This window comes from Scardinius erythrophthalmus (genome assembly GCF_964197995.2).
Source record: "Scardinius erythrophthalmus genome assembly, chromosome: 11".
Taxonomy (NCBI): Eukaryota; Metazoa; Chordata; class Actinopteri; order Cypriniformes; family Leuciscidae; genus Scardinius; species Scardinius erythrophthalmus.
The window spans coordinates 13,805,449-13,818,079 of NC_138231.1; the positions used below are offsets into that span (position 1 = coordinate 13,805,449).

At 37.0% G+C, this 12,631-nt stretch overlaps 1 protein-coding gene across 1 annotated transcript; it reads right to left on the bottom strand.

Annotated features, from left to right (window-relative positions):
- Positions 1 to 2,041: 2,041 nt before the first annotated feature.
- ppil6 (peptidylprolyl isomerase (cyclophilin)-like 6) lies at positions 2,042 to 9,004 on the bottom strand (the record flags this gene model as incomplete). Its single annotated transcript, XM_081378372.1, has 8 exons — positions 7,958 to 9,004; positions 7,752 to 7,847; positions 7,469 to 7,657; positions 7,248 to 7,310; positions 7,001 to 7,148; positions 4,959 to 5,018; positions 2,287 to 2,422; positions 2,042 to 2,153 (listed from the first exon to the last, which is right to left on the bottom strand). The coding sequence occupies exons 1-8, from the start codon at positions 8,033 to 8,035 to the stop codon at positions 2,042 to 2,044; spliced, it is 882 nt and encodes a 293-aa protein (XP_081234498.1). The 5' UTR covers positions 8,036 to 9,004.
- Positions 9,005 to 12,631: the final 3,627 nt, after the last annotated feature.

Genomic DNA, 12,631 nt, shown 5'->3' on the forward strand with positions numbered 1-12,631 from the left:
GTTTTTAGCCCGATCGGAAATATACCAGTGCAGTACAATTTTCTGGAAGCTCTAGATCAATAATTATATAAAAAACTTAAACTTTACCCATTGGGTAGCCATAACAGGATCATTTAGAAAATGGTTATGGCAAAAAACACTCAAAAGCCTGTAAATCCTTAACAAAAACTCAGACAACTCACTAAACTGCCTTATGTGCTTAAAGACCCTAAATGCTTGAACCCCGCTAAATGCTGCTTGCAGCTTTAATTCTTTTTGTGTTTTAATTATTTGGTTTGGTCTGGCTAAATTTTTATTCTCAGTCAGTCAGACATGTTTTGGTTTGTGTAGTCAGCTCTAAGACCAATTGGCCAAAGATGTTTCTTTCTGGCATCAGCTCTTGGTAGTTCAGGGCTTTGTAAGCGGGCAGGTAACACTTTATAATAACGTTCAGTTGTAAGTAATTTATAAGTGATTAGTTAATGATGAACTAATCATTTACAAAACATTCATAAATGAGTAGCAAGTGACATACTAACATTTTATGTATGTTTTGTAAATTGTGTTACAAGTCATTTACAATTGATTAGTTAATGATTAACTAATCATTTAAAAAACATGACTAATCATTCATAAATGATTAATTAGTGATATGTTCATTATATGTTTTGTAGATTCAGTTATAAGTCATTTACAATTGATTAGTTAATGATTAACTAATAATTTACTAAACATGACTGTGTTTCATAAATGTTTAATAAATGATGTTACATTTTTTTTGTATGTTTTGCTCACATCAGGTGCACAGTGGTTAAAGACTCCATGTGTTTCAGAGAAGCTGTCTATACCCTCACCAGTCAGCACTTACACTGCAGTACACACTACAGTGTTCAACACCTGTTATAGATGTGTAAACGCATGAATAAATCATTTACAACACTTTCTGCATCCCTTAATCTAATTACTTAATCCCTAATTACTAAAACCCTAATTACTTATAACTGAATCTACAAAACATACATACAATAATTAACATATCACTTATTAATCATTTATGAACGCTTAGTCATGTTTCGAAAATAATTAGTTAATCATTAACTAATCACATGTAAATGACTTGTAACGGAATTTACAAAACATACATAAAATGTTAGTATATCACTTGCTACTCATTTATGAATGTTCTGTAAATGACTAGTTCATCATTAACTAACCACTTATAAATGACTTACAATTGAGTTTTTGCACTGTACTCATTGCAGGTTTTTGCATTGTTCGGTCTGAAGAGTCTCTATTGGGTGTTTGTCCCATTTAATAAACTCTTGGTTTGTGAGTGGACCCCAGACGTCAAACATGTAGAGCGCCATGGGGTCTATTACTGATTTTAATATTTTTAGCCAGATTCTGATTGGGATTTCAATTTGGATAGTTCTCTTAATATCATAAAAAGCTCTCTGTGCCTTATCTCTGAGGTCGTTGACAGCTTTTTTAAAATTTCCTGTGTTGCTAATATTTATGCCACGGTAAGTGTAGTTCTGCGTGTGTTCGAGGAGCATGTTGTCTAATTTAAAGCTATGATGTTGGTCTTGGTGGTTGGATCTTTTTCGGAATATATCATTATTTTAGTCTTTTTGGGTTTAACTGACAGGGACTCTCTCTCTCTCTCTCAAGTAAATAAATCTGTTTTACAGCAATGCACACTCAACGTGGTTGTTTCTCAGCAGCACTTCAACAGACTCTTTTGCCAAGCTCACGATAATGTGCACGTCACTGCAGATCACTGCTTTTTGGAACAACTGCGGTTAGTTGCCATGGGCAAAGGAAGAAAAGCACCATAGAAATAAGTCAAACTGAATATTTAAATCATATAAAGAGAGGTTTTTAATTTTAGGTCAGTTTATTTGTTGAATGTTTATGCTGAAATATTGGCAATATGGCAAAAATATTGGGTCGACCATTAAAAAACACATGGTGCACACCTGTCCACATACATCACAAATGGTTATTAAAAATGCTTCTCCTTTTGTATTGCTTTCTTGATCTATAGGCCACATGTGAAAACTCAGGGCTCAAATATTCCACATGCTGCTATTTTGCAGTCCTGTTTGGGCCGTTCGTTGTAGGTGGGCACTGCCTCTATTCTCTTTAGAACCGCAGTGCCTTCAATGAGTTGCCTGGGAGAGAGGGAAAAAGTTGTGATGGAGACTTTGGATTTTGTAAGAGTGTTAAGTAGCAAAGGTAACTGAGTATGATGTCTGCATTAATAATGCAAAGCCAAATATCAAGACAATTTATTAGGGTCATTACCCAAAAGCCACATATTTGTAGTCCATCCAGGACGCTGGCTGTAGTGTGATGTAGAACTGAGAGCCGTTGCTATGAGCACCTTGGTTAGCCATTCCCAGGATGCCACGCTTGTTGTGGGATATGACAAAACTCTCATCTAGAGGAGAGAACAGCCTAGTGCTTTTTATATGCATGAATCAATATGTTATGGAAGGCATTTTCTGCCAAATTTAAATAAATAAATTAAATGATTAAAATGAAAATTAAAACCAGATTAACAATTTCATTACAGAAAACAGTACGCAAAAAATGTGACAAAATTGAGAATGAAATTAAATGATTTCATTTTCACAACATCCCTGTCAAATTGAAAAATAAAATGCAATTGGTGATTTCACATTTCATTTCCACTACAGTCTCGAGGCAAGACTGCCAATATTAAAATGAAAAGCCAAACGTGAAAAAGGAACTACAAATACAGTTTTTACAATGCTCTTTGGTAACGCTCACGCAATAATAGTGACACAATTCAAATACAAATGTAAATTTTCGTTTTCATTTTAATTCCTCTTTTATCTCACAGTTTTCATTTTCGTTTTCATTTTCAAAGACAACCTGCATGCAAATAATATGTTAATGAGTGGGTGTGGCTTATTCTAGTAACGGCGCTGAGACACCCTTCTACAGCGTAGAGGCATCGGCGTAGGTCCGACGCAGAAGTATGAAACAGGCTTAAGTCATCGTCCCGTGTGCATGAGTTGAATGTGTGAAACGAAATTATTTAAATGTGATTATATTGTAATCGAGACGACGAGATATGGCGAAATCTGTTAGTGAGCTTTTGCGGGAAGCTGCCGCAGCATTAGAACATGGAAACAACCAGCCTGACCATGTTAGTTATAGTGTTAGACTCAGACTAGACCATAATCGACGATGAGGTTCATTCATGTATTAGGCTGTTTTAGAAATTCAACTATTTGGGTGTACAGAAGTCTTAGTAACACAATTTCTACAACAATTATAGCCAGACATTAATACCCAATGGCTTTAACCGAGAACCTCGGCCAATGTTTCATACGCGTCGCGCCTAACAACGCCCTTCAGCCGTGACTTATTCAGATACAGTATCAGGACAGCCTGTATCTGTCCGCTGTTTAACTGTTACGTGTCTTTTGGTTATTTTAAGTTTGTGTACAAAAAGAATCACAATGCTGGTTTTCATTTCCAGTAACAACTTCTGGATGAGATCGAGAAAACGAGTGTAGACCACCTGCATTTACAGTAGGCTAGATATAGCATTTTCCTTCAGGTCAATCCTGTATTCATAATAAAAAATCTGTTTGAATGTCCTGTGTGATATCTTGTACTTTTAACAGTTAATAGGGGTTGTCCGTGCCTGTAGTCATGTCAGTTGTGTGCGTCTTTCTTCTCCGTGATCACAAGTTTGTGTCATTTCAAAAGTCTTCTCTGACTGACTCACTCATTAAGACAGTCTTTGTCTCCATCTAATGGAGAACTGATGTAATTTCTTCTGTTGCTTTATGGTCAGGGACTATTTTTTTCTTCTCCAGCGGATGGAATTGGCTTTTAGTGATTCATTTTACTTCATGAAAGTTGCATAGATACATATGTTTCGGGATTAATATTTGTATTGCGTGGTAACCGTTTTATAAAAACAATAAGGTACTCTAGTGCTGCTAGGTACTCTAGCTAGTGCTGTATCATCTGAATAAGTCACGGCTGAAGGGCGTTGTTAGGCGCGACGCGTATGAAACATTGGCCGAGGTTCTCGGTTAAAGCCATTGGGTATTAATGTCTGGCTATAATTGTTGTAGAAATTGTTACTAAGACTTCTGTACACCCAAATAGTTGAATTTCCAAAACAGCCTAATACATGAACCTCATCGTCGATTATGGTCTAGTCTGAGTCTGTCTAACACTATAACTAACATGGTCAGGCTGGTTGTTTCCATGTTCTAATGCTGCGGCAGCTTCCCGCAAAAGCTCACTAACAGATTTCGCCATATCTCGTCGTCTCGATTACAATATAATCACTTTTAAATAATTTTGTTTCACACATTTAACTCATGCACACGGGACGATGACTTAGCTTTACAGAAGGCGTGTCTCAGCGCCGTTACTAGAATAAGCCACACCCACTCATTAACATATAATTTGCATGCAGGTTGTCTTTGAAAATGAAAACGAAAATGAAAACTGTGAGATAAGAGGAATTAAAATGAAAACGAAAATTTACATTTGTATTTGAATTGTGTCACTATTATTGCGTGAGCGTTACCAAAGAGCATTGTAAAAACTGTATTTGTAGTTTCTTTTTCACGTTTGGCTTTTCATTTTAATATTGGCAGTCTTGCCTTGAGACTGTAGTGGAAATGAAATGTGAAATCACCAATTGCATTTTATTTTTCAATTTGACAGGGATAATGCTGTGAAAATGAAATCATTTAATTTCATTCTCAATTTTGTCACATTTTTTGCGTACTGTTTTCTGTAATGAAATTGTTAATCTGGTTTTAATTTTCATTTTAATCATTTAATTTATTTATTTAAATGTGGCAGAAAATGCCTTCCATAATATGTAGCCTAAATCATACATTTAAGCAAGTATTGTGTTAAAGTATGAATAACACACACAATTTGTGTGCCACATAAATTTGTTAATAAGCATATACCCTCAAATGTTGGACCATATATAGAGTCTCCCCCAGTGCCTTTCCTTTCAGGTGAAATATCTGTAATTAAAAACATAAACATTTTTATACAGTCATACCCCCCCCCCCCCCGGAATAAAAAAAAACTATTAAATGGCATTTTCTGGAGAGGTTTGTGCAAAGAAATTGAGAAATTGAGTCTTACATGATATGTGAAAAACTGCAAGGTTAAGAGCATATTTGCATTGTTGTAGTATCAACAGGTATTAGGACATTTAGCATTTACATTACTGTTAATCAGAAGTGGTGGAATGTAACGAAGTACAAATACTTTGTTTCTGTAGGCCTACTTTACTTAAGTAGAATCAATAGTGCATACTTTTGACTTTTACTTTGTTACATTTTGCAGCAATTATTATACTTTCTACTCCACTACATTTCTACAACGTTTCGTTACATTTTCTGATCAGTTTTTCCCCTGCCAAAACAGGGCTTGAAAAAAATGTCCTGTTTTCGGTGCTGATGCGGTGGTGACGTGTTCATGTAAGGGTGGCGCTGCCAATAAAGCACCTAAAAGCTGTCACAAAGAACCGGCAAAAGTAATTATTATGAATATGTAAAATATAGCAAGGACACATTTTAATTGTTTATTAATAAACAAGTGTTTTCTGTGTCAGTGCCCTGCATAGATGAAGTTGACGATGATATCCTCGCAATCTTCGCAGTAGTGAACTCGCCAGAGAGAAATGCACATTTCATACGGATTACACAAGCAGCGGTCTGTTTTCTTTCGTTTTGAATTGTTCTGTTTAAAAAAAGACCTTCCAAGCTTTCTATAGATATATTTATCAGGTCTGTCAGGCAAGTAGGCTCCCTTATACGCTGAGTTTCGGTTCATTTATGAGACGAGAGTCCAGTTCACTCGCCGGCGCGTCCGTGCCGTGATTATCTATTGTTTATATACTATTTACTTCTTATTTATTAAATCCAGGCAATTGGTTGATGAAACATTGATTAAAATTAAGATACAATTAATACAAAACGAAATTCATTTTAAAGAAAGGCTTTGTGCTTTCTGTTTGAGGTCTCAGTGAAAGTTTTAAACAGTCTTTTAGTGCCGCTTTCAGAGCGGTCACGTCCGTAACATTGTTTTTTCCTCATAAATGCTAACATGAAAAATAAAATAAAATGAATATGTTATGTTCTGTGGAGAGCCAACCCTTCTTCATCCGGTGGGTAGTATTACTTTGGTTTGCAGTGTAATTCACAGAATTACAAAAAGATATTTTGCCACCTAAAAGTTAAAGATTTTTTGTGTCACGTCCACGGAATGTGTAGCCTATTTCCCTCATATTACATATAAAACGCTTGATTACACATTGTATTACCTTGTTATGATAGTGACCCATACAATGTGCCAAACATTTTTTCCTTACCTTGTCATTCAAGGCCAGGGCACTTTTTGTACAACCAACGTTGTGCTGAACTTGACAAAATTGATCTGTTGCTGCAGCGGCGGCCAGCAGCTCGTTTTTTTTTTTTTCAAGGCAGTAGATCGAAGGTTATGGAACTTTTGCGCGCTTCCACATCCCACGCAACTACGGATCTCCCAGGAACATTCATTATTGCTGCGTACATTTATCCATGTCGGAGTTCTGAGTAGTAGCCTAGATGCGCATGGCATGCGCGAGTGGTGCGCGATCATGGTCGACTGACAACGAGATTAAGCAGCCGAACAAGAATACGTCCATGTCCCGATTGTTCTCATCTCAGCTCCGCCGAGACAAAATAGACATGCCATTTCAAAATTTTTAATTTATAATCAGAAATATGTTTTCAAAAGCATCACTTTCATAAAATTTTATGTGACATAGTTTCCAGTAGGCAACTGACCCCCGGAGAGCCCCGGCCCAATTTAACCACTGGTCATAACTGTATTAGCTACTGGTATTGTGTGTGTACATAAATGTATAACTGTATAAAATGGATGTATAATTCAATTTTTCACATTTATGAAATGTATTAAATTATCATGAATGTGTAAACGCTTTACTGCTTCTTACCTCCACCCTGCAGCCAGCCATTTGGCACAACTCTGTGGAAAATTGAGGCCTTGTAGCTCAACTCAAGGTTACTCTTGGACAAACCTGCCTCTCCAGTGCACAGGGCCTTGAAGTTCCTGCACGTCTTTGGACACACGTCTGAGAACAGCTGGCAGGTTACATTTTAAACTTTCAGAGTAGAGAAGAATGGTACGGAAATACATTTTCACTGTAACTTACCTCATCAAGAAGCAGAAGATTTCCTTACCTCAAACAACAGCCTGCCAAATACCTCTCCACCGCTTTCAATATCCATATAAACAAAAATGTGCTGTGAGAAAGAGAGAGCAGATGTTGCACACCTTGGAGGTATTATGAGAAATGTTAAATGGTTGTAGTCGCATACAAATGAAGTATGTTTATTTATGTATTTCTCTGGGTTTGTATTATTAGTTATGTCTCGCTCCGTTGTTTGTCGTGTTTATTTACAGCTGTGCTTCGCAGATAGCTGGTGTAATACTCCTCAGCCAGGGCCATATAAAGCGCCTGTGGTCGATGAAAAGAAAACTTCCACTCTTTCTCTGCCCAGGTGGACAGTTTCCTCTCATCACCGAGCAACTGACCGTTTGCAAAGGACATTAGACATCCAGTGTACTGCCAAACCTCTCCTCTCAGCTCCTTGAGAAGAAAACGTACGTAGGCTATTTGATTTGTTCCGCAGATATACTGTAGTGTTGAAAAGAAGCGAGCAGTAAAATAACAAGTGCCATACCTTCTTTTTGTTAGCTAAATAGTCATGCCAGTCACATTCAAGAAGCGGGCGAATTGTTGGATCATCAAATGACTCCGGGAATTTATTTTTCAAACCCTGTAAATGCAGCAGACGTTATAGCTTTTGTGAACAGGTGTGCAGTCAGCATCTTTATTAGTTAGCCACGCCAAAATGCAAAGTGGTCAAGCATCTTAAAAAAACTTTACCTCCGCAATGCTTTTGGCTCTTTGAAAATTGTGTTTGCTTAACAGACCGACGATCTCTAAATGTACAGGGGATGCCATGTTGTGTAAAGTTACGAGTCTCGTTGCCAGGGTAACCCATAGATATAAGCATAGACATAATATACATAGACGCCCTATTGGCCGCTGGATCGTACGTCAACGGCGCCGCCATACTGCGGAGGGCAACTTTCCCATACCTCTCATAACGAGAATTGAGAAAAATGCCTATTTCTTGTGCTGCTTGGGGCTTTACAAATCGCCACACAATTGAAAACAGGTCTCAGGGAATTACCTTTCTCAAGCAAAACTGAAAATTTGTTTCTGGTTGCATTTCATTTACTATTTTTATTATCAGAGGAGAAAGGCCACGAAATTTAAAAATACTACTGTTATTGTGTCACGAAATGTAGTTTTAAGAGTTTTTCAGTCGACAATGTAGTTGTTTAAAGCTCAAATCTGTGGTTTATTTATAAAGATAGCGCCTTTTTAAAAATGTTATCTGACGGTTTCGGAGTTGTGAGATCCAGCGATCCCCGCGGGCGTTCAGCGCTCATGTACCCCGCCGAGAACAGCCTTGCCTCGGCTATAGTGCATGTCGTACACCGCTTCTGAGTTCTGACGTTCGTCGCTGTCAGTCTAGTGAGAATAATTCGTCTTGTGTTTATCTAACGGGCGATCTTTGGTTTCATTAATCTATAATTTGTTCCTTGGCAGATTGTTTTGGCTGAGGGCAAAGTGAAGTTTCATAACTTAATATATTTAGGCTATTATAACAGTGTAGCCTGCTGTATGTTTGACTGGATCGTTTACTTTATTTCTTGATTTGTATAGCTTCTTATACCTTTTAAAAACTGAAATTTAACAAAAAGAGACAGGGTTGCGTCATTTTATTTTATATAGCCTATGTAATAATATTTTAAAATGTATAAATTTACATTATTTATTATTGTTATTATAATAATATACCACTTACAATTATCAATCTATTATAGTTATGCTGTCAAATTATTTTACTATTCATAGTAACTATTTAACCTATTATTTTTTATTGTCTATATTCTGTAATTGATATTTCATATTCTACTGCTATTATTATAGTATACATAAACTATATGCTATTATCAATATATTATTATTATTATTATATTAGTACTTATGATATTATATAATTATACTTTTCATTACTATTTTATTTACTGTATACTGTTTGTTTATTTTATTGACTAAACTATTTACTATTAGCCTACCTCTCACTTTATCTTATATTTACTATTTGCATTGCACTGTAGTTGTACCATATCATATTACCATAAATGATCCATCAGTTATCTTTGTTATTGCTAAAATCGGGTCAATGACAGAATATGCTTTTCCCACAATAAGAAAACTTTATTTAATTTAATGTGAAAATTAAATTATATCTCAGTATGGGGGTGTTCACAATTCTTATCCAAGAATGAAAAGCTAAATACATGACAAGCCAGAGCTTTCGCCATTCCTTATTAAAAAAATATATATATATATAAGTCTATCTATCGAGAGTTTAACTAACTACAGATGGAACTTTTTTTGTACACCACATACAAACCACCGAAATCGGTTGATAAATGTAATTTTTTTTGGTTTTTATACAGAAAAACCGCAGCTCAGCAGTTTACTTGCATTTGATTACAGCGCAGTCTTGCCCTCCACAAAATGGCGGACGCGTTGACGTATCGCAGCAACGTTCCAAAGCGGCCAATAGGGCGTCTATGTATATTATGTCTATGGATATAAGGGTAACCGATGCGAGTGGCGCACAACGATGACGAACCGTTCCGTATATCTCGTTTTATTTATTCATACATTTTATTTTTCTTAAAGTTTATATATCGCTATATATTTATCTATATTTATATTGCGCTGGGACCTAACGTTATGCTTTAGCTTCAATTTTGATTAAATTATTCTCTAATCGTTTGCATATTATGTCGTGGATATAGCCCTCGAATGCATACTGCAGTCTTGCTCTCTCATATTTTCACCTGTTCGCCAAAAATGACTAATTATCTCCTTAGGAATGTCTGAAACCAGTGCATGTAATACATGGATTTCTCGGCGACGTCATCACTGCTTGCGCACGCTTTTTTTATTTTACGCTGTTTTATCTGCTCATTTAAATTATACATGTTGCAAGTAATTCCAAATCTAGGCAAATGGAAGAGTGGGACAGAAGGAGGAAGTTGTATGTTATATTCTTTCTATTCATAATTTGACTAACTGCACATAGCACGTAGTTGTATGCATCAAGGGATTTGTACGCTCTAATCATTTTTCTTGTATACACACTTGCTTGAATAAGATAATAAGGGATCTCCCAGTCACGTGACCTCTAGCCGCGTGTCAGCCATTTTGACGGAATACTTCAGCGCACCTACATACATGAGAATGCGGATTATCACATGTTTTATGACTGCGAATTGATTAAAATAATATAATAGTATATAATGGTCACTGTATTAATTATCTTGAGCCTGCTGTAATGTTCCTATAAATATATTTTCTTTCCAACTGTGCATTCTGAATAATAAATAGGCTAAATATATTTATCCACTAAGCTGCAGCAGTCATATGCTCGTCAGTTTTTTTCTTCTTCTCTTTCTGACATTTCTTACCTGTTGGGTTTACATTTTTTAATTAAATTGACTATAAAGATTGCTTGTGTGTGCTGGTGTTTATTCCAGTCTTTTAAAATAGTTGAATGAATGCTCGCGATCGTGCCTAGTAACGATGTTAAATAGGCTAACGTTAGGCTATTTAATCAATAACGTTAATGTACACAGGATAGAGGAGAATGACAGTCAACTACTTTGAATATTATAGCATTTTGGGCATAAACATGTAAATAATGAAAAGATTGACATTGAAAATGACACAGAATGATTAAAATTTAAATTTTTTATTAAAATAAATAAATGTTCGTGGTTCACACTGATGTTATTCATTTGTTCTCACGCACTTCAGCGACGAACATTGACCATTATCTATTATTAGCACAGCGGCCGTCAGCTAACTCTTCACGTCATATGTCATCACAAAAAGAAATATACAAGAGGAAGATAAAGGAATTAGTAATCATAGATCCTTATGAAGCACCACAAGTTCTTTTTACAGACATTAAATGTGCAGAAAAACTTCCTGACATTGAGTTCGGTGACATTTACAGCTAAGTTACCTTATTCACTTCCCATCACGCTACACCGGAGCTTCATTAAAAGCATACACAAGCTTAGCAGGCTATCGGTATCACAGCATCGCTCGGGCATGATAGAAAAATAGGTGAATACAGAGCCATATTAGACATTCTCTGGTGAATATTTCACGACGACCTGTATTATGACCAGCGGTTTAGGATTTTCTATACCGTCAAAATGGCTGCTCCAAATGGCGTGACGTCACGCGGGACATCCATAGACAGTATATAAACTGGACACAGCGACCCCATAGGTTTCAACGGAGAGAAGTTGAAGCACATAAGGAGCAGTCATTTCCTGATTGCCAAGCGTACTGCGCAGACTCAAACTGAGCTTGACGACGGGGATGTGACGTGAGCAGCCCGCCTGACAGTTGTAAGTTTTCTAGCAGCTGTGCCAGACGAAATCGGAACCATTCCCTTCCGAATCTTGCAGAGACGGAGAGTGTGAGAAGGAGCTGTCCATGAGCTAGGAGCAGGAGCAACGTCATGACTCTCTATGGGCTTCTCCTTTGACTTTATCGGACTTTATGCCTCCGCGTCCCCCAAATTGCCCGCGAGCTTCTCTTCCTGTCTCTACGGTAATTTCCAGAGAGTCGCATGGTTTTGACGCAATCGTTAGCCTACTTTTACAAAAACTGCTTCTACGGGGCCATAACGTAAGATACAAGGTAATGGAGCCTTTTATACATTGTCGTGTTTCTTTAGAAATAAATAATGGACAAATGGAGTCTTTAAACGCCTCAGATGTAAAGTTATTCGCTGTCAAAGTGACGCCAAAATGAATGGAAGTCAATGGGATGCTAACAGCAGGTGAAGGCTTGTTAGCCAATGGCGGCTCCCGGGGGTACCTTCAAACTAATACGAAACGCTTACCCACTGGGGACATCCCAGGAGTCACGTGCCGACTTGGGTTGATTTGGGCGGGGTCTGAGCCTGTCGGCCATGATGGAAGGAGACGCTATCGGTTGCCAGGGGCAACGCCTTCAGAACTACACAGAAGCGCGACTAAACATTCCAGAGCTCTTTCATTTTTGCGCATTTATTAGGCTATTATTATTAGGCTATTTATTATTTCAGCGGGACACAGACTGATCTACGAATACGAAAAAGAAAAGGAAGAAAGTAAAGCAATGCAAAAAGATAAAGCGAAAGAAAAGGGACCTTACAGGAACAAGCTCACACCAAGCGCAAAACAGCGGTATTTAGAGAAGATAACATATAATTCGTCTTGTGTTGACCTAACGGGCGATCTTTGGTCTTGTGAATCTTGTTCCCTGGCCAAACTGAGGGCTAAGTGAAATTTCATAACTTTATATTTAGGCTATTTAACTTTACCGTTGTTGTAATATTAGACTAGAGCGCTGACTTTGTATGTTTAACTGAATCGTTTGCTTTATTTCTTATTGTATAGCTTCTTGTAC